At 46.1% G+C, this 22,475-nt stretch overlaps 1 protein-coding gene across 1 annotated transcript; it reads right to left on the reverse strand.

Moving 5' to 3' along the window:
* Nucleotides 1–683: 683 nt before the first annotated feature.
* Nucleotides 684–20,218, reverse strand: ECHDC3 (enoyl-CoA hydratase domain containing 3). Its single transcript, XM_087825686.1, has 5 exons — nucleotides 19,945–20,218; nucleotides 16,503–16,624; nucleotides 15,066–15,163; nucleotides 10,684–10,884; nucleotides 684–4,465 (listed from the first exon to the last, which is right to left on the reverse strand). Exons 1-5 carry the CDS (start codon nucleotides 20,118–20,120, stop codon nucleotides 4,154–4,156), a joined length of 909 nt encoding a protein of 302 aa, XP_087681812.1. The 5' UTR covers nucleotides 20,121–20,218; the 3' UTR covers nucleotides 684–4,153.
* Between the last annotated feature and the right edge of the window lie 2,257 nt (nucleotides 20,219–22,475).

A 22,475-nucleotide genomic window follows, 5' to 3' on the forward strand; every position in this document is an offset into this window, starting at 1 on the left:
CCCTGCAGGGATGCACACTTTTGTTGAGGGCCAGGGAGGATGATACAGGGGACTGTGAATTAAAAACAATAATGTGCTTCATGCAGAACAGAAGTGACTGCAAAGTGGCGGTCGCCTACAAGCAGGTAAGAGGGCAGCAGGATGGCCTGGTGCAGGAGCCACAGGCCCATGCTCCAGAGTTAGACCGCCTGGCCTTCCAAACCCTGGTCACTGTACAGGCTACATGATACCAATGGGTCTTTAAAATTCTCAGACCACATTTCCTAAGTCATTTAAAAAAGTTAAAAAGCTGAGCAGAACATGCTCCTTATTAGCTGTGTGAAGACGGCCATGTGACTTACCATCTTTGCGGTTTTGTTCCTCATCTGTATAAAGGGGTTCATAAAGCCTACCTCACAGGGCTTTTGTGAGGATTAAAGTATTAACTGACTGCAAAATGCTTAACACAGTGCCTGGCACAGAGCTATCACAGGAACCTGAGCGGCCATCAGCTCTAACTCACACTCCACTTTGACCAATACATTTTTTTTCTTTTTCTAAATTCCTAGAAATGTCTAAAACTGGGAATTACCATCCCCATACAGAATTTGGTAAGGCCAATATTGAAAACATACAACATAAAATGGGAATATTTTTTAAATGTGTAAAAAATACTTGCAAATTGTTCTGTGGGTTTGTGTTTAAACATCCTGGACAGGACAGGGAGACTTGAAGGAGATAGCAATATAAAGTCAGTAAGGACGTCTGAAGGCTGCACGCTGGGAATAGAAACCTCATGCACCTGATCCACCCACTGCTCCCCTCCTCCCCATTTCCTTGTGGAGCAGCCACCTCCCCTCACTGGGAGCCCGGTGGGCAGGGCTGTCCTATTCAAGAGACACAGCAGGTCCATCTTTTCATAGGGCTCTGCTTAGGACCTGAAAAATAAGTTTGAACTCCAAAATATGAAAGAAAAACCCTTGCAAGACTGACTGAAATTTAGTATTTTATTAACTGTAAAACATCAACTTCAATTTGATGTTTTGAATTTAACTCTTGCCTACTTGATGATTGCCCAGAAATAATTATTGTCAATTAATCAAACATTTTTTTTAATCTTAAAAAGGCAAATCATTCCATTTCCTTCCCTAGCTAGAATAATTATATTTACTGTGGAATATGGGTGTACTTTGTGATAGGAGGTGGGGCTTCCAAAGGCTTGAGCACTGAGGGCTGAGGAAGGCCCTGAAACCTGCCCAAGGGGAAGATTTTATTTTATTATTTTTTAATCCTCACCTGAGGATATTTTTTCCATTACTTTTCAGAGGGAGAGAGTGGGAGAGGGATGGGGAGAGAGAAAGACATCAATGTGAGAGAGACACAGTGACTGGTTGCCTCCCACAAGTACCCCCACCAGGGCCAGGGATGAAGCCTGCAACCAAGGTACGTGCCCTTGGCCGGACTCGAATCTGGGTCCCTTCAGTCCGAGGGCTGATGCTCTAACCACTGAGCCAAACCGGCTAGGGCGGCAGGGAAGATTTTAAGGGGCTCCTGGAAGTGCTCAAGTCTCCTCACAGTCCTCTCCAGGCCGACAAGATTGCTCACAATTTCATCACAAAGGCCCCACTGCTCCAATATAGGCACTGGGAGAGATCTGTCACTCTCATCCTGGTAGGGACTTCGCATATTTTAGCGTACAGCAGAATCACTTGGAAATTTTTTTTAAATGCATATTTTGGGGTCCCCAAAACCAGAATTTATGATTCAGCAGGTCTAGTGAGGAGCTCAGGAGTCTACACTTGGACTGTCCAGACCATCCATGGGCCACACTTTGGAAATGCTCTTAGTGCAGTGAGTTTTCAGAGGAAGGAGAGAGGAGGGGTGCTGGCTAAGACACCTAGACAACGGAAGGGGAACCGCCAATTCTGATAGAGATCTGCCTGGTACAGGGTCATCAGAAGGTTCTGGTGTGGTCTGAAAACCTCTGAGTACCTGATGGATTTCCCGTTCTCAAGTGTAATCAGGTGCTTTCAATGTAGAAATAACATGTCCATATTCTCCATTCCTAAAAGAATATTTTCTTTGAACAAAAGCTTCCTGTTTCAAGTTTCACAGCAAATTTCCAAACCCAGTATTGTAGAACCCAAAATTTCAGAGCCAATAGGAAAAGTGTCCAGTGGTGTCACTCTTATGACCAGGAAACTGAGTGCTGCAGGAGGTTACATCATCTGCACACAGTGACACAGCTAGCTGATGACAAACCTGGGACTCAGTGCTCTGGGTTCAAATCCATGCTTTTCCTAATCCTCTTTGATAAACATACTGTTGCCTTGGCTATGCCATTTCTGACTGGCTTCCATTAAGCACTGGTGGTCTTTCCTCCAGCTGTTGGGAGGAATGTAGTGTAGTCAGGAGCACAGGCTTCAGAACCATACAGGCCCAGGCCCACATGCTGGCTCCACCCTGGCAAATGCCTTCACTTCTCAACTCCTGGGTAGCAGGGGGACGGAGCAAGCTACTGCAAAGGGCTGCCTGACAGGAGCTTAGGCTCATTAAATCACCAAGTTCTCTGGTGTAAAATTAATCAGTCATTCACTCCATTTGTTTATATTCTCCAGGGCTAAAGCCAGCCTTTGGAATGGTGTCTCGCCCAGGTGAGGAGTGAACACCTGTTTCACTGACTTTCTGTTCTAGCCCCTGCACTGCTGGGGTGATGTCTGTCTGCTGGGTTGAGCTCAGCAAAGCTCCTTGAGAAGTAAAATGGTACAGGGAAAGACAAATACACTAGACTTTCCAAAGGCAATCATCACAGGTGGTTAGCAGAAATTTTTCATTCAATGTCCCAGTGGAAGGAAGCAGATACAAATTAACCCGAAATTTATATTAGCCTTGGGATGCATTACATGACATCAGAGGATGGGTAGCAAACTTTCTTTCTAGGTTTGTGCACAGGAGACTATTAAGATTTATAGCTAGTTCCCAAGGGCACATCAGCTCACAGGCTGGGAAGGCCGCCCAGAGGCCCCAGGATTCCATGGTTTGAGGTCATCATGTGGCTCACACAGACACTGGAGAGTTAACTTTTGCTTTTCATTTGCCAAATGTATGAGAAGGCTTTGTTACTTTCTCCAAAGCCCAGAGAGCTTATAACGCCCTTTCCTCTACACTGTGTGATCTGGCAACTGCCAAACAGTGACTGCCACAGCCAGCCACCTGGACAGAGGGTGCAGTAGGGACCCCACTGACAGCACGGTTCTGAACCAGAAGCCAGAAAGTAGTATGTTTAGGTCCTAATTCAAGCCCTTGCTTAGCTGGGGACTCAACTGCCTTATGCTACTGTGGATTCTCACCAGAAGCAGAGCAGAGTTTGGAAGCATGTCTGGAGCAGGTGACTTTTAGTGGGTAGGACTGTGTGTTTTGAGTCCTTCCTACCTCCCCTGATGTTTTTGTCCTCAGGTTTAGCCCAGGGTCCCGTTTCACAGTACCTCCGATGGCCAGGACATTCACTACAGAAACATCAAGCACCTACTCTTATGTCGTAGTATGGGCATACAAAGAAAGAATTAGTTGATTTTTTCCCCCCGAGACAGCTTACAGCCTGGTTAAGAAGATAAAATTACCAGTCTTTCTAAATACTTAATCTTTTAAAGTCATGTAAGATTATTCCAAAGCCATAGGCATGATTATTTCTCAGAAGAACCAAGAAGATGTTCAGTGTGGAGGCTATCTCATGGAGATTGGAACAGGTTCACGTGTCTGAGGCAACCAGAACTACCACCACCTTAGGGGACGTTTCTGATAACAGAGGCAGGTTGGCATCCTTCTTTCACACCTCATTTTATCGTCACCTTCTCCTGTGTCAGGGTGATCCCTCACTTAAGGTTCCGTGAAGAAGTGTATCAAATTCCAGGCTTACTACTGTAGCTGGCCCAGCATCGGTGCTCACTCCCCTTAAAGCAGCGTTTCCTTTGACTCTCCATTACATCCTTTCCCCATGGAACCATGGCTTTTAATGCAGACCCCACGTGGTGCGACCATGACTAATGCTACAGAAGCAGCCTGTCTGCTGTTCCATCACGAGGCAGCAGTGGTGGCTGGAGTCAGATGGGGGTGGGGGCCATCCCGAGTGCTGCTCACTGGGCTCATGCCCCCTCCCTCCCTCTGATGTGGCAGCTCAGTGTGACCAGGCAGGTTTCCTCTTCTGGATGAAGGCCTTGATTCCCTCCTGCCCATCTTGCAGGGCCACATTGTCCACCATGGTCTGGGAGGCGAGGTGGTAGGCCGTTCTAAGGTCCTGGCGCACTTGCTTGTAGAAGGTGGCCTTGCCCAAAGACACCACAGGACGGCTCAAGGATGCGATCTTTTTTGCGATTCTCATGGTCTCCTTCTCCAGCTGCTCTTCCGGCACTACTCTGCTGAGCAGCCCATGCAGCAAGGCCTCCTGAGCAGAAATGGGCTCCCCAGTAAAAAGCATTTCTAAGGCGACCTGGCAGAGGAAACATGGGCAGTTACTAAGGCACTCTCCTTCTGACCCACTGCCACCTAAGTCCCCCCTCTCCATTTCACTCTGCTGACACAGCTGGTGTCTTGACTTTCTGACAACGTTGGCCCAATTCTCAGGAACAGATCTGATCTTTCCAGGAGCAAGGAGAGGGATGGACTCCCTGTGTCCTCGTGCTCCTTCCCCAAGCTGAGCTCCCAGCTCTAAGGAGGCAGGAGATTTGAGCTGCTTCTTTCAAGGGCCAAGCATAGGACAGGGGCCACATCTGATCGGAAGAAACTAAAAATGACTGAGAGCCAGGCCCATCGCCTCCCACAAACCAGAGCAGGGGTTACTTTCCAGAAGAAAGGGATGTGCTGAGAAGCTACCACCTCAGCCTGATTTGAAAGAGCAGCCCCATCTCCCGGAGGAGGGGAGTGAAAGGAAATGCCTTCCAGGGACAGATGGAGGGGTCTAGCATGGTGTTAACTTACAAGGAGAGGACGCCCTCTTTCCACAATCCTCTCCCCGCAGAGGCCCGCAGAAAGGGGCAGTACACCTTTCTCACTCTCCAGTTTCCTAGGTTCTATCGCTGGCCACATACTGTGCTTCAATTCTGTAATTCTACAAAGCCCAGCTTCTTGAAACTCAAACTTAAGATTTAGGAAAGGGGTTTCCAGATGCACAGGAAACACAGAGCCCCTCCTCCCCACCTGGCTCATTCTCCTGCAGCCCAGCTGGCATCTTTGCTGTTCCTTGAACACGCCAAGCGTGATGTCACCTCAGTCTTGTGTTTGCTGTTCCCTTGGCCTGCCGTGCTTTGTCTCCATGTCCTCATGGCTTGTTCCCTTATCTCCTTTAGGTCTCTGCTCACATGTCACCTCATCAGTGAGGTCCTCCATGACCATACCATCCTATTACAATTGCGATCCAACCTCAGCACTATCCCCCTTTCTGGCTGTATTTTAATCCTTTGTACTTTCATCATTTAACAAACTATATACTTTACACATTTGTTTATTGTATTATCTCCTTTGCTGGCATGTAAGCTCAACTATGGTGGAGATTTTCTTTTTTTTGTTCTGTTCATTTCTGTATCTCCAGCACCAAAAGAGTGCCTTGCATGTGGCAGGCAACCTATTAAGTATTCATCAAGGAATGATTTAATGAATGAATGGATGAAGGCAAACAGAGCACAGCAGAAGTGACACTATAGTTCTTTAAAGGCTAGGTCAAAAGGTGATACAGCTTCTACCTGGCTCTTTCCCTTGGTAGTTCAGCCTGAGAACCTGGCCACCTTGCTCTGAGGAAGCCCAAGCCACACTGAGAGGCTGCGCTAAGTGTCCCGACTGAGTTCCCCGCGGAGAGGCAGCCTCAGCAGCCAGCCAGGAGTGAACAAGCCTTAACTGACTGCCCCCAGCTGTCATTCCCCCATCTTAGTCTCCCAGCTGAGGCCACAGATATAAAGCTTCCCTCACTGACCCTGAGCCCTGTCCAAACTGCAGATTCATGAGCTAAACAAATTACTATTGTTTTGAGCCACTAAGAGTGGGTGGTTATGCAGTAAAAGATAATGGGAATAGTTTAAACTATATATATGATAGAGTGCATCAGCACAGTCTTTACTTACTGTTTAGGTTTCTACATAGTGAGACCCTGAAACTCCAGGTGAGAGAGCATGTGGATAACAGTTTCTCAGTGTCGGTGCCATTGTATATTTTGGACCAGATGTTTTGTGTGGGTTTGTCTTGCACATGGTAGCATCCCTGGCCTCAATCCACTGAGTGCCAGTCGTATTCCCACCCCAACCTGTGACAATCAGAAATGGCTCCAGGCATTGTCAAATGTTCCTGGGGCCAAAACTGCTCCCAGTTTATTTTGCTTTTATTTATTTAATTTGTATTGACCTTAGAGAGAAGAGGGGAGTGAGTGAGAGAAAGGAACATAGATGTGAGAGAAAAATGGGTCGGTTGCCTCCCTCACACCTCCCAACTGGGGACTGAAACCCTGCAATCTAGGTATGTGCTCTGACCGGGAATGGAACCCACCACCTTTTGGTGTTTGGGATGACACTCCAACCAACTGAGCCACACCGGCCAGGGCACCTCCCAGTTCAGAACCATTGATGCAGATGGTTTTTTAAATCATGAGACTAGATTATGCTTCTGCTATTCTGGCACCTCTCCCTTCTGTCCAGAAGACCAAAAAGGTCTTAATGGGATTGAAGCTGCTCACAGAAGAAGTTTTGACTGGAGTAGGGTCAGGGCCAGAGGCCTGGACTGTTCCTGGACTATCTTCAAGTTCCTAATACCCCCTGCCCAGTTTATGCCTCTTTCTGGGCCTCAGTTTCCTCACCTGCCTAGTGGTGTAATAACTGTTTAGTATCATGTTGATTTATGGGGACTTTACCCAGGCAGATTAAGTAATGGAGTGGCATTCCCTAAGGAAAAGAAAGCCTGCTTATTTTATAGTGCATCACCACAATTTTTACTTACTGGTTAAGTTTCTATATAGTGGGCCCTGGAAACTTCAGGTGAGAGAAGAAAATGCCTCCTTTTCCCTAATCAACTCTTGCACTTCATGCATCCTCCTAACAAGTTGGTGATTTCATATTTCCTCCTCCTGGGCTATTTGCATTAAAAACAACAAAAAGGGCCCTGCTGGTTTGGCTCAGTGTTTAGAGCATCAGCCCAAGGACTGAAGGGTCTTGGGATGGATTCCAGTCAAGGGCACGTACCTTGATTGCAGGCTCAGTCCCTGGCCCCAGTCAGGATGTGTGCGGGAAGCAACCAATCAATGTGTCTCTCTCACATTGATGTTTCTCTCTCTCTCTCTTCCACTCTCTCTGAAAAACAATGGAAAAAATATTCTCAGGTGAGGATTAATAAAAACACAAAACCACATAAAGGACTAGAGGCCAAGGCTCACCACCAAGTTAGCTGGGCTTGTATCTGGACATCCCTGAGGCCACTTACTAACCAGAAGACCTTAAGGGAACAATTTAACCCAGCTGAGTCTGTTTCCTTATCTGAAAAAACAGGAATAACACAACTATCCTCCTGCAGAATTGTGAAGATTAGAGAAAATGTCCACAGCTTAAAATACAGTGCTGGGCACTCGGTAGGCACCTAATAAGTGAGTGGCTATTAGTCACATGCTTATTCCAGCTGTAAATTTGTATGACTCTCTAATGTCATGTTTTAGTGTCCATGGCCCCAGAAAGCAGAGCAGTCTTCCAGATCCCTTCCAGTCACACTGATGACAAGAGTAAGTTGGTGGCAGTGGTGTGTCAGTATCAGGGGCTGGGATGCTCAGAGGGGAGTGAAGCTGATGGACCATGATGCTAATTTAATTGGCTGGGAAAGCTGAGAGGTAAGTAAGTTAGTTGAAAACATGGGATCCATGTTCTCAAAGGCACTAAGGCCACGTGTCTCACCTCTGCTGGCCACAGCAATCACTGTTAAAAGTGTAGATTCTGATGCAGTCGACCTGGGTGGGCCTGAGACCTGCATTTCTCCAGGCTCTGGTGAACTGCACACTAGCTGAGTGGCAATTCTTTAACACTCCTTCCAGCTTGGAAGTCCTACTCTGTTCTAATTAGACAACTGGGAAATCAGATTCTACAGGTACATAAGTTACCATGGAAGCAAGTGCTCCTACCACAGAGAAATGGCTGGTCTGGGATGAGGGGGTTTGGACCTTTCATGTGCTCTATGGAGGTGCCATCCGCTTGAGGCACTGGCTCCACATTTCTGAACAAAGCCTGCTCTGATAGGGCAAGGGAGCAGCTGCACCAGGCAGGCTTTTTATATGGTGCAATGAAGATGCATTATTTAACTCATGCCAGAAGAGAGAAACACTTTATAAACGTGGAAAATTATTCATGCCCAGGCTCAGTCTGGCATGAACACAAGGGCTCCATGCCATCGTTTCTGCTCCCAGTGGACCAACTGCAGCTCTCTTGTCTCTGGCACAGCTGAGCAGTTTCCCATGGTGACCAGCAGAGGGTGCTGGTGACCCACATGTGTGGCCTAGGCCTGGGATAAAAGGGCCAAGCTTCCCAACTAGGCCAGTTTGCAAAAGCACCTGCTTGCTTCCCTGTGGATGTACGTGGGGACACGTGCCCAACACCCAGAAACAGTCAATGGGCCTGTGTATGAATGTGTTCCTGTGGGTGCAATCAAGCAATGACAAAGGGTAAGTGCGTTTTGTTCAGGTTTAGATTTTTGTGAATCCCCAGTGTTCCTCCTAAAGGGGGCCACCCAGGTAAGATCTGCAGTCCAGACACCTGGCAGAGGCCCTAAGTGCCAACGGGCTTTTCATCCAACTAAATTCCCATTATCAGTACTGCGATTTCAGCTCATTAATAGTGACCTGAAACTGTATCTCTGCTTCATGCCTTCAAGTAGTTCCAAGAAGCCCCATACGCAGGGACATCTGTTACAACTCTGAACCACTTCAGATGGCAGACTAGGGAAAACCTCTGAAGACTTCAGAACAAGAACACTACCTCTGACTAGTGATTCAGAGGCCTCCTGGGATGAGGACAGGAGGAGCACAGAGCAGGGATGGAGATTCTCTGCCCATCTTCTGAGTGGGCCTGACACTGCCAGAACTTTCTGTGGGAGGAAAAAGTTACTTTGGTCTTACAGTGTCCTGCCCCTTAATCTCTCGTGCCGGACAATTACGCAACATGATTCTGAGAACTTGGTTTCCTGGGAACGTAAGTCTTGTTTTTGTCACAGTTACCCTCTTTCTTCTCAAAAACTAATTTAAAATTTGGCAAGTCTGATATGATGTTTAAGTTTTTAGGACTCAATTATAAACCTTGATTTTAAAAGTTTGTTTATTTTAAGAGAGAATGGGTTCTTATCCTGACAGTAGGACAATCATGATTTAAAGGTTTCAAATGCCTTAACATGTATCCTTCCAGAATGTTGGGTGTTGAGGATGAACAGCTGCAGGTAGGCTAACCAGACAACCACCGTTTACTATGCAGAAGGGCTTGTGATTTGATTTGCACAATTATAAGATAGTTTGTTAATAAGCTCTGACAATGTTTGTAATGAATGCATTTTAATTTAATGTACTGGCACAAAGTAGGGACTTAACCTACACACATTTAAAGTAAATGTGTATCCTGACAGGATGAAAACATCCCCTTGGCTGAGGAGCTTTAGTAAGCTCTGTTCTGACAGGTCACTTTTTGCAGGTGTGGGGCTCATGTTCAGCCAGTTCTTGTGTGTGTGTGTTTGTAGGTATTTGTATTGAGAATCTCCTCCAAAACACACACGTCTGTAAAAACTCCTGAGGAAGCACCTGAAAGAAAGAAGAGCTTCCCTAGGTGTCTCCATCCTGTGGTAGGATTTCACTTGTGTCCCACTTCTTTTGTGCCTCAGGCAAATGAGCAAATGCTAATTTTTGTAGTAGATGCTAAAATGGATATGATATTCTAGAAAGCAGTTCAGTTCCCTATTTGCTACGGTATATGACTCCCCCCCCATTTTTTAAAACAGATTTCCAGTTGAGAATGGGGATGTATCTTTTCTAGAACAAGAAAACCACTGGTTTCTACTTACAAGATGTTCAATAAATTTAATTTTATAATGTTATAGGAAGGGAGAAAGCTTTGTAAAGAAAATGGATTTCACTGTGGTTAGCAACAACAAAACAACTTTTACATTATGGCTCCTGGGGCAGCTTCAACATGCCAGGCACAGGATGTTCATGCTCCTGAAATACAGCCATCATAAAGCTGACACTCAGTTTAGCAGCTACTTTCAGTCCTTTCTAGAATAAGACAGTCTGTCAGCAAACAGTCAGCCAGTGGCACTTGTATCCCAGCCTCTCGATACTGGCATTTCCCCATGCTGTTACATCTCATGGGCACCCTTTCAGTGCAACAAAAACTGCGTCTCAACTGCATTTCAAATAAGATTATGAAAAAATGTGTGCCTTTATGAAAACAAAAACATCCAAAAACATAACTAGCCATATGCAGGGATAGGCAACAGTGAAATGCATGACTCGCAATGTGAAGGACTCTGTGAGAAGCTGCGAATTCCTTCCTGGACACGGTGTTAGAGGGAACACTGCCGCACATCCAGCCAGCTATGCTTCCTGCAGAATGTCCTGATTCAAATGGTACTTTACCAAGCGAATTCTGGAACCAGTCTTCACTGATGGGTTACAACTAGAGAGGGGGCTGCAGGGGGTCAGATTACCTTTCTCGGCACTGCTCTCCCCAAGGCCACCCCAGGGGTGGAGCAGAAGAGCCCGACGTTCACACCCGGAGTAGCAAATGAGGATTTGTCACTGGCCACGGCAATGTCACAGCTGGCAACCAGCTGACATCCAGCAGCGGTGGCCAAGCCATTCACCATGGCAATCACAGGGACGGGGTGATTCTGGATCAGCATCATGACCTAAGGAGCAAACATACTCAGTTACATTCATCCAAGAGTGAGGTGCAACACTAATGTTTATTTCATATGACTTTACTGCTTTCAGAGCACTTTTCAGCTCTATTAGTGTATCAGATTCTATGAAAAAATGTACAAAAGAAGGCACAGAGGGAACCTGCATTGAATACTATGAACCATTGAGCCATTTAATTCCTGAGAAGATCCGGAGGGAAGGACACTATGTTACAGCCCTGACACAGGCTCAGAGGGGAAGGAACTGGACTAAGGCCACAAGATCTGCACGTGGTGGCTGTGGGGTCCAAACTAATACCTGCCTGACTCCCAGCCCCCGGCCTCTTTGAGGTTACAGTCCCATCCCCTCCAACTGCTTCCCCAGCAGCCCCTCAAAAGAACAAGGCTGATTTTCTCTCTGGGCAGCAAATAGTTCTGTCCTCACTGAGCCTGTGGAGCTCTAGTGCTAAAGGTCTGAAACGTATTTGGAACTTTCTTGGAAAATTAAGATGGAAAAGGGACTGGAAGGTAATTTCTCTAGTAATTCTCATATCACAACTATGAATACCCTTTCAATTCTGTTAAAATGATGGGGAACACCCTGCTGTCATCAAAATAAACAAAATTCCTAAACCAGCACCACTGGCACAGAGAAGGCAGCCAAAAACTTGCTCTGGTGATACCCCCAGCCCTTTATAAGTCTCCAGAACTTTAACTTATTTTTGCAGCTTACAAAATAATTTATTTCTCCATTTCTTCATGACGCTCTACACAGATTGTGTTGCTATGGTAACTTCCATTTATAAATGGTTGCTCTTTGAACCCTGGCAGGGAGAGAGGGGAGGCAGAAAGGAGCTTCATCTGGGCTTTTCTCCCATAATGGCAACTCAAAGATAGATGAACTTCATTGATTTTCCCCAATGTACCTTTGTCTTTATAAGCATTGGTATTTGTCAGCTTTATTATAACATAGCCAATTAGATATTTAAGGATATGCTATCATGTTCTATGGTAGAGGCTCTTGACTTTTAGGGGGTTCACCTTTAAGAATCTAAGTGCTAGTGACTCTCTTCGTAGAATGCACTTAGTTGTACCCATCCCCCAAACCACTCATGGATTACAGGGCTCATGTACTCTCAGTGAGAACGGGGATGGTCAGTGACAGCTCATTCGCAGTGAGCTACAGTAATAAGGAGAACACACAAGAACTTTAGAAATCTTGCTGCAAAGAAAGACAAAATTTTGTTTAGCTCTGCCTGTCACCTGTCACCTAATGAACTTCAGTTTGTTATGAAAAGACAACTGACTGTGATTAGAGTTGAATAGTTCGTCTCCTGTCTGCCACCTACGAAAGGCTAGTATTTCATATAGCCTGGTGGGAAAATACTTAGATAATCCAGTATATATCAACAACATTAAAAATATTCATACTTTTGATCTAGGAATTGTACTAACAAACAATCTAAAAGGGTAAAAAGCTGTCTAGATAAAGATGTTCACCAAATAATCACTCTATAATAATAAAACTTATAAATAATAAATATATAAAAATAAGGAAATGGTTATGTTAACTAGACTGTATTCATTTCATGGAATGCTATATTCTCATTAAAGTGAAATCTTCCAAGAGAAACACCAGCACAGTAGTCTGGCCCTGGTGTAGTGGTCTAGAGCCAGCTGCTGGGGTTTGATGTCTGTTACTCACTTGCCTCATTCTCAGTTTTCACATCTGTAAAATGGGTATAATAATAATACTAACTTTATAGAACATGAGAATTACATAAGTTAGTATGTCTAAAGTACTCAAAATATTACCTGGAACATAGCAAGCATTCAATGTTATATTATACAATTACACAGTATAATCATATCTATGTGAAAAATGATTAAAAATAAATGTAGTGAATATTTTTATTAATTATAGTTCTCTCTGGGTGGCATGATCAGTAATTTTGTTTCTTTTGTTTTTCTAGATTACCAAAATTTTCTGTAATAAGCATTTATTTCTTTTATAATTAGAAAACATTTAAAATAAAGTTAGAGAGCAATTCAGAGAATAAAGCAGCTAGATAATCTATCCCTTAATAATAGTCAAGAATTGATTATTCCTCCTATTTTACCTCCTGAATGAAGTACTTTTGGGGGTCCAGCCTACTCCAAAATGTGATGTAAATTTAACGCTGCCCTAGCCTCAATGAACTCCATTGCTGAGGGTCCACATTATATCCAAAAGCCAGAGGGCCTATCCCATTGTCATTTCTGCATGGGGTGTGAAGAGAAAGAGAAGACTCTCCTCCTGGACTGGGGTTTCCACTATCAAACTTCACAGGATATTAGAGCAGACAGACAAGGACAGGTGTCTAGTGAGAGCTGCCGCATCAGCTCACAGAAGTTACTATCACTCTTCAATAACCAAGTACTTCTTCCCATTCTCAATCTGCCCTATTACTGATTTTTTAAATAATTAACTATCATGCCATACTTGTGATCTGTAACAAATCTATTACAAATTTTAGATGTTAAGCTAATTCAGATATCTCTGTCTTCCCTTCTCAAATCAAATTTCCTCATGCATGAGCCCAACATGAAATACCTAGCTCATTCTGTTCCAACCTGCCTGTTGATTACACTTGGAAACTGAAATCTTGCACAAGTTTATGGCGCTCATATTTATTCAGATTATCTGATTCTCTTAGGAAAAAAATGCTAAAGAAATCAATGCATTTTCACTCTTGTTTGGCTGCATCAGCGCTAGGTCCTGCTTAGGCACTGGGTCTTTTTCAGTGAGCTAGAGGCATCCAGGGTTGGAAGCTTCCATGAAACTGAGTATTTATCCTCTGAAGAAGCCCTGGCTCCCTGTGGCCCTTTGGTAACCCATTTAGATCCCAGTTCATGAAGATCCCCCAGCAGAGTGGTAAAAACAGATCCTTTTGGGAAGATGGAAGGGCTCTATTGATTCTCTTTGATGATTTTCTACTTTGGTCAAACATACTGGGTATTAATAGAAAAATAACTTTTAAAGTAGCAAGCCTTGGGAAACACAGGAGCAGAATATTACATAATCATTAATGTGAAATAAAAGACCTAAGTCCTAGCTCTGGCTTGCTTTCTCCTCTCTATGACGCCTCAACTGCATCACTTTCCCCTTTGTCCCTCCATGAAGTGAGAAAACTATAATCTGATCTCTAGAAGGGTTTCCGGAAAGGCAAGGAAAACAAGTGATGGTAAAGAAGGTATCTTAATCACCTTCCATTTCCAACCCCCATTGCTCAGCTCTGTCTTGTCTACATAGTAGGTATTGCTATCTGTTTGTTGAATCACCAATGATCAAATGAATGAATGAATAAGCCTATGAATGGTGAAAAATTAGGCTAAGTTATCTTAGGGTCACGTTATGAACCTGTTTTACATGTCTTGTTTCTCAACTAGATTTCCATTTTTAGTTTGGCAGGAAACTCTTTTTGCCTTCTATTTCCCTCAGTATCTTGCAAGTATCATCCATATAGCAGGTGCTCAATACACAGTACTGAAATGAACAATGTTATGTAAAGTTGGATTCTATATTTAATTTCTGATTACCCTGCGGTTGATCTGATGCATTTATAAATCATCTCTTTTTGTTCTTCCTCCTCTACATCTGCTGGCAATTTCCCTTCTTAATATGGTTAGAGACAGAAGTGAAAATGAAGAGGTTAATTTTCCTACTTGGAGGTGGTGCTTATAAAGGTTAGTTGAAAGAAGGGTTTGAAAATAATTTTTAAAATCTTTACTGTTATTCCATTTATGAATGATCTCTTTCCCATTAATAGAATTGTTTTAGTTAAAAAAAAAATTTAAATGATAATCTTAGGTTCTTTCTCTCTAAAGATGTACATTTCTATCCTTTACCTCTTAAGACATGTATAGGAAGACATACCCATGATGCTGGAGATGGCAGCTCTCAATACAGCACATACTTTACTTTCTTTAGCATATCACATATCAACAGCAAACTATGGTCGCTTTTTAAAAGTCTAAACTAAACTGTTGCTTGGATGAAGGAATCACCAATGACCACACAGAAGTTTCAGTAGTTCTGCAGTGGTTAGGCCTCATAGATAAAACCTTACCTGTAAAATAGAAGCCTAATTCAAAATTTAATATGCATAATCATTTTCAGGTTTGCAATGCCAACAGTCCTCCTGGCTTACCTCAGAACAGGTTTGAAATACTTCAGCGTGATATTCTGGACGTTGCTCATCTGTCAGTTCCTTTAAATCATGCCCGGAAGAAAATACAGGCCCCTCAGCTACAAAGGTTTCCAGTTGAGAAAATAAAATAAAAAGGCATAAACAGCAAAGCTGGGAAGGTCACTTATTTGTCAACTAAATAACTTTAACAAACAATGATATCAATGTTGTGGATATAGAAGTTAATGGCCTAATTTGGTAAGAATAATTCCATTTAACTTGAAAAGTTACAGCCAGTACTTTGTGATGACAATTCAGGATGAGGCATCTGTACTCTAAGAGGTTTGTGCTGGAAATCAATGAACACATGCAATTACAATTACACAAAGGAGAGAGCTCAGTAACCAAAGCGGATGGACTTCTTTTAGAGTTGTCTCTCCGGCCTCACAGTTTTGTTTTTGGACTTGGTCCAAAAACAAAGTATACACCCATCAAAATCCTCCATGCCTTCTGCAGCGTCCCTGTCATTTAGTCTACAGACAATGGCCACCCAAACAACAAAATGTAATTCCACTGATAGTTGATAACATTTTCTCATATTTTCCTTTTAATAGGCAATATTATTCCCTTTAAACAAGTGAGGAACTTGTGTCGTTCACAAGTTAGCTGCCTTTGCTGCAACTGGGGAACATCCTCCTGGCTCCTGAATATCTGTTCTATTTGTTTTCTCTTTGCCATATAAAACAGTTGAAAATTTATATTCAACCATAGATAAGAAGGTAACATGCTGAGTATCTACCTCCGGAAATACTGATCCTTAATTTCTACAACAAAAAAAAGTGTATCACAGGGCATCGTCCATTTAATTTTTCTGTGGATGCTTTAAAATAATGACACTGATATTATTTATACCATCACCATCATCTCTAGAAAAATCAGTAAAAATTTGTGCTGGAAAACAGCAAGGAAAGAAATGAGCAAATGAGGGCATCCTTTCTGGCATCACTGAAGAAGACTGCAGATATTGGTTGAAAGTTTGGTAGGAACAGAAAAGACAAACCAATCAAATGCCTGAGCAGCCTTGTTCCAGCTGACTAGGCAGGCTACCCAAAGGATCAGTGATTAAGCCCATCTTATTAGGTCCCTGAGGAAACCAATTATCTGATTTCAATGGGAATGCTTCCTATCCGATAAAAAGGAAAAAGACATATTTTCACAGCACAGTAATCTTTACTACAATTTTGTTAACAGTGTTAGGAAAAAAAATGTCAACAATGAAAAAAAAAAGTTAGGACCAAGCCCCCCAATACACAAGAGTTTTTCATAATTAATGTTCTTGTAAAGGAGCTTCTAAACAATTCTCCCATTAAGTGAGGGGAATGCCTCAGTTAACCAAAGAATTTTGAACAAAGTCTTCTGGGTACTGCAGAATCCTGAGGATGGATATCAGATGAATACCTGAAATGATAATGACTTTCAGATCTTTGCTTTCAGCTTCATGAAGGATGTCACTTTGGAGGGATTTCAGCATCGCCAGCGACAGCGCGTTCCTCTTCTTTGGATTGCTCAAGACAATGTTCCTGCAAAGAACATTTTATAATTACTGGGTCATGCACCTGTCAAAACAAGTGAGGACCCCTGCAATTCCTTTCTAATTTGGGAGCTATTTTTAAAACACCAGAAAAGAGAACTACTAGTGCTTAGAGGCAACTGAGATGGTCTGTCAACTCTCTGGAGTGACGACTAAGTCAAAACAAGGAGACTTCCTGAAATGCAGGCTGGGTTTTCTCCCTCTTCCCTAGATTTGTTTCTCTTTTTCTCCAGGTTTGCCGTCAGAAACGTTACTGCCTCCCCACCAAGAGCGCAAGTCAGAGTCGTTCCAAAATCACTGCCGCCCATACTGAGAGCTGCGCAGTTTGTAAGCCAGCGGCAGGACCCAGAGAACTGACACGGTGCCACCTGCAACTTACTTCTTCCCACTGTTCGTCAGAAAGAAATTAGAAGAGCCCATCATGAAAACCTGCCCCTGATCTCCTCCGGCCCACCCCCGGAAGAGGCAGCCAAGGTGCGGCTGCCTGTACACACGACAGCATTTTTCCGTATTTTATTGTGGCATCCTGTAATTCTGCACAATAATTCATGCTGTCTGAGAATGGTATGGTACGTGAAGAACAAAAGGACAGAACTGTACAGCAAGAGGGCTCTTTTGGACATGTCATCTCACTAGAAGCTGGCATTCAAAGGCCTGCTCGCTATTTTAAGTATGCCGATTAAAATAACCTGTACTGTCATCTTACCGCCCATACACAGAAATGTCTTATTTTCGCTGTCATAAGGAACAAGCATCAAGCCAAATATCAGATTATTGTTATATATTTTGTATCTGTTTCCCATCTGCCTCCACCCACATTTTCTGCCTTCCTCATTCTTGTTTCAATCTGATATTCCTACCGCTGTGTGTCAGCTTGGATTCTCCGTAAATTGCCTCCTAGGCCACTGTTTTTTGGAAAACCACTTTGATGGCTGAATCTCAGTGCAATACCATTTTCTTTGGAATACTATTTCCATTTTGCTGCCATCTTTAAGTGGCTGTGATATTCAGCATTGCTTCTCATATACATGCTCTCCTAGGTACAAAATGACTTGCAGTTGATATGCGCATAGACTTCGAAACCTGTATTTGGTGGGGTGGGGAGATGGTGGTGAAAGAATTGCTGATAAACCTTCCAGTAAAATAATGAGTGTGCTTGCTGTAGCATATTTTAAAAGCTGCCCTCCTATCCATGACATATTCTTAAATTCTAAGGTCTCAGGTGAAATTGTGTAAAAAGATGCCAGCCCCTTAACCTGGCCAGTTTTGCTCAGTGGTTAGAGCTTTGGCACATGGACTAAAGGGTCTCAGGTTCAATTCTGGTCAAGGGCACGTACCTCGGTTGCAGGCTTGATCCCCAGCCTGGTCAGGGCGTGTGCAGGAGACAACTGATCAATGTGTCTCTCTCATATCCATGTTTTTCTCTCTCTGTATCTCCCCCTCCTTTCCACTCTCTCTAAAAAAATGAATGGGAAAAATATCCTCGGCCTGTGCTTCATGGCAGTATCTGTTCACATAAGTCCCATTAATCCTTTGGCTCCTGTCTTACACACCCTGTCAGAGTGCTCTAAGTTGCTGAGTTAACTTTTTAACCAGTGTAACCAGACTTCTGTTCCTGCCACTACTCCACTATAACTATTCTCACCTAGCAGCTCCTAATTATCTGAACCAAATCCAGTGGCCATTTGGATCATGCTCTCCTTCTGGAAACACATTCCTCCTCTCCTGGATTTTTGGTCTTCTGCTTCTTCCATGGGCTCCTAGCCTTATGCTAACCCCTAAATGCCAGCCATCTAGAGCAGTACCCAATTCATAGCTGGTCCTCACTTACTGCTGAGAGGGACAGTTTTGAAAAGGAACACTCAAAACTGGAATGAGTTGCCCAAGCTCACCTACTTAGTGTCTAACATAGTACTACTTTCATGCTGGATTTGGGGTCTTCCTTCCTACTAAACAATTCCCAGCATTTATGATAGGTTGTTCTATCTCCCTGATTCGTGTTTAACTCTGGAGAATTCAACCAGGCGCCCTTTTGTCATTTGGCTTCTAACCAGATTTGCAGAAGCAGAACTGCCCTTTAAAAAGGGGAAGGACAGGCCCCTGCCTAATCCATGCACTTTGGGGCGCAGTGCTCTGGGCCCTCTTCCAGCTCTGCCCATCCTGGGGAGCAGGAAACTACTAGGATAATGGGATATGCTCACCTGGAATCACCTCCCCCTTCCCACCCTGCTGCAGTTACCTGATACCCTGGAGTTCCCTGGCTGTACAGTGGACACCCCTAGGCCCCAGGGTGACCAACAATTGTCTATAGGGGGTGAAGAGGGTGAGAGGACAGAAAATATGGGCATGTGTATGGGGTGTCTGCAGACCTATGTGCCAAGACCCTCAAAGAGCAGCAGGAAGGAGGGGTGAAGAGGTAGAAGTGGGCGAGCAGAAGCTGGGAAGAAAAACTGTAGGACAGCGGCTGGCTCTCCACTTTTGGGGGACTCCTAGGAGCCTGAGGATTGTAAATTCAAACATGGCATTTGAGGTTGTATGAAGGTCTACTTGTCCGGGCAGTAGAAGAAAACATATTTAGTAGTTAGTTTGATTTGTAACTTTTAAATACTTAGATATGCTATATGGGCTTCCCACTAGGTCCTTGCAGGGCCAGGCAAATGTCAGGATAAGGCCTGGATGGGGCTCGGGGCCCTTCAACCTTTACGTGATCGTCCAGTTTCCACTGTGTGCACAGGTATGGTTTTAAGGGTTTTGGGCTTGTTGAGCCAAAGGGCAGAGCTCAGTACGGTGTGTCCTTCATTCTGTTTATTGACCGGGCACTTCTGGGTGAGGGCCAAGGAGCAGCTCTGCTAGGCCTAACCTGGCCTTGGAGCCAGATGGAGTCCGTGAGGCACAGAACCCCTGGAGAAGGGCACAGCGGCGGAGGGCGGCCGGCAGGGCTGCCACACTGAGCCCGATCTAAGGCTGGGCGAGTGGGGGCCGTCGAGGCAGTCCCACTTGAAATCCTGCGGTGCTGGGTCCCAAACGCTCCTGTGCCGGGCCAGGGGCCTCTTGCCGCTCCCGCGACTCCTTCCCGCTGGACCACCCTGCGGGCCGCGTTCCGCCGAGACGGACAACCAGGGCCCAGGGCGGCGGGCAGCGCTGGCCACGGAGCCCTCGCTGGACCCCGCGCGGGGAGAGGGGGCGCAGCGCCTGGCCCCCTCCGCCCCTCTCTCCCCGCGTCCCCGCCAGTCCTCCCCACCCGGCAGCAGCCCCGCGACCCTGCAGGCCGCTCCCGAGGGCCGGGGCGCCCGCGGCCCCGCCGCTGACCTGATGCCGTCCCGCTGCCGCGCGCTGGTGGGTCGCGGCCCCGGCTCCGGCTCCGGCTGCCGGGCCCCGGCCGGCCCTCGGCTGCAGAAGCCGGCGGCGAGCGGAACCCACGGACCGCGCCGGAGCCAGTCGGGCGCCTTTGTCCCGAAGGCCCGCAAGCCCGCAGCGGCGGCCATCGCGGCCTGAGGGGCGCCTCGGCGGGGCTCCGAGGGGCGCTGGTGAGAGCCGGGCCGCTGGGCTTCGGCCGCGGGCAGGCACAAGGCGTAACTCTCAGGCCCGGGCCTCGATCTACCCCCCAGGCCGGATCCCTCCGCCGCCGCCACGCCCCTCGGGGCCGTCTCTCCGCGGCCCCGGCCCCTCTGCGGTCTCGCGCTCCAGCCCCGCCCACGACCGCGCCGCACGCCCGGGACCCTGGAGCCCCGCCCCTGGCCCCGCCCCGCCCCGCCCGACGCCCCGCCCCTCTCTCCGTTCCCCTTCCGCTCTCGGCGGGCCCCTGACCCCGCCCCTTGGCCCCTGACCCCGCCCCCTTCGCCCCCGAAAGGACGAGGGGTGGGGCCTCGGGTCGAGCGCCCGGCGGACCTGCAGCGGCTCTCCGCGGCTCGTTCCCTTAGCAAGGCCGGGTGAAGAGGAAGAAGCGGTTGGTGCGTCCCGTCCTGCGCCGGGAGTGTGGTGGTTTGCCTAGATTAGAAAACTGAGCGTTATCAGGTGGGGAGCGGTGGGACTGACGGACGCCACTTCGTTACTTCGCCCCACCCACGAAAAGCCTCCCAGGCCCGGCGGGAGAGCACAGCTCAGGAGGTGAAGTGTACCCCACTCGGGCGCTGACTTTTGAATGCTTTATGTCCTCCCTTAGAGAAGCCCTGGCATCTGGATTTATCTCGGGTTTTTCAAATGCCCCCGGGACGGAATGGAAGGCCCTTTCAGGATCTCAGTGGCTGCCACAGACAGGGCATATTCTGCACTTAAAAGCTTAAGTATGATGCGAATGTTCTCTTTGTCGTTTGTTAGTTAACTGCTAACTGTATTCGTTAAGTTCTCAAAGTCTGGAGATTTGCAGGACATTTAAGAGATGGTCTCGGCCCTCAGAGATACGATACTCCCTGGAGAGGCACCATGCCCAAGAACCTCCACACCTTTCACACTGACTTTTGCAAGAATAACAATTGCACAAAAGCATACTAAAATGGGGCCATTGAGGTTGTAGAATGGCTTAAAATAGTCACACATTGGGTTCCTCTGAGTGAGGCTCTCTTTAATTCTCAGCTTCAAAATGGAGCAGAACACATATGTACAGAAGGATATTTTGAAATATCAGTTGAGATCACCACCACTTCATTTCCGTGGTCCCCACTCCATTCAGGCAGCTGGGGTATTCTCGATCATTGTCTCCAAGGAAGACGGGCTCTGGCAGAATTCAGAGACAATCGGGGCAATTCCTGGCTTTTGAGTTGTAAAAGCCCAGAAGTTGGGGATTGGAAAACACCAAACAGGCATAATAGACTTGAGGGTGGTGGTGGTGGTATTGATAAGTAAGAACAAGGCTTTCTGCCTGAGACCAGATTAAGGTCCCCCAAGTTTGGGAGGCAAGGATAGGGCAAGTAGGGCTTGTAGGAAAAGCTTAGACGAGGGCACCTGTTGTAGGATTTGGGAGAGGGGGTGGGCCAAAGCCTCCTGGAGAAGTGGGAATGGTGGGAATCCCCAACTAGAGTGGAGGCAGGCTTGCTCACTTTCCTTGTTAGAACCCCAGGGAAGTCATGGGACTCCAGGTGGCACAGAATGCCTGGGCAGAGAGGCCTGAACACCTCTCAGAATTTCACATGGCCCAGCATGATGCTATGACAACAGACGGGTTCCTGTCTTCTGACTGGAGCTCAGAAACAGCTGAGAGGGGTCTGGACCTGGGGAGGCTTTGAGGTGGCGAATGGGAGATGACTCAGCCAGTGTGGATTTGTGGTAAGCACTTAGGCGCACAGCAAGGATGATGGGCTAGATACAGAGGGTCACCAGGGTGGAAAGCCCTGGATGACTAGCAATGGACAATTGTAGGGTGGTACCTCATCCCCAGGGAGACCTTTTCTCCCTTAGCATATCGATGGTCAAACAGTTTGGATCTCCTGACCTTTCCTCCTTAGAGATAACATCTAGGCCTCAGTTGTGTTTCAGCTCCAGGCCCAGAAAAGCAGCAACACCAGCGCCAACCAATCAATCAGTGGAGACCTAGACCCTGAAAGGACACACTTGGAAAGCTGCTGAATATTCTATAGAGATCTTCCCCTGAGACTGTCCCTAAAAATGAAACCCTTAAAACCCTTAGGTTAGTGGACCCAGTTTGCTCTCCCTCCCAGGAGCACTCCAGTGCCTTTCCCTCCTCTTTCCCCTTCCATCCCCCCCACCAAGTGCATCACTTTTACCTTCCTCACTTCTAAGCTCCAAGGGCCCTTCCTTTTCCTTTATAACTTACTTCCTCAGCGCATTTTGTTTACAAATTACTTCTTCTACCTCTGCGATTTTCCAAATAAATGTTCTCTTAC

This window comes from Miniopterus natalensis, chromosome 1 (assembly GCF_054644295.1).
Source record: "Miniopterus natalensis isolate mMinNat1 chromosome 1, mMinNat1.hap1, whole genome shotgun sequence".
NCBI lineage: Eukaryota > Metazoa > Chordata > Mammalia > Chiroptera > Miniopteridae > Miniopterus > Miniopterus natalensis.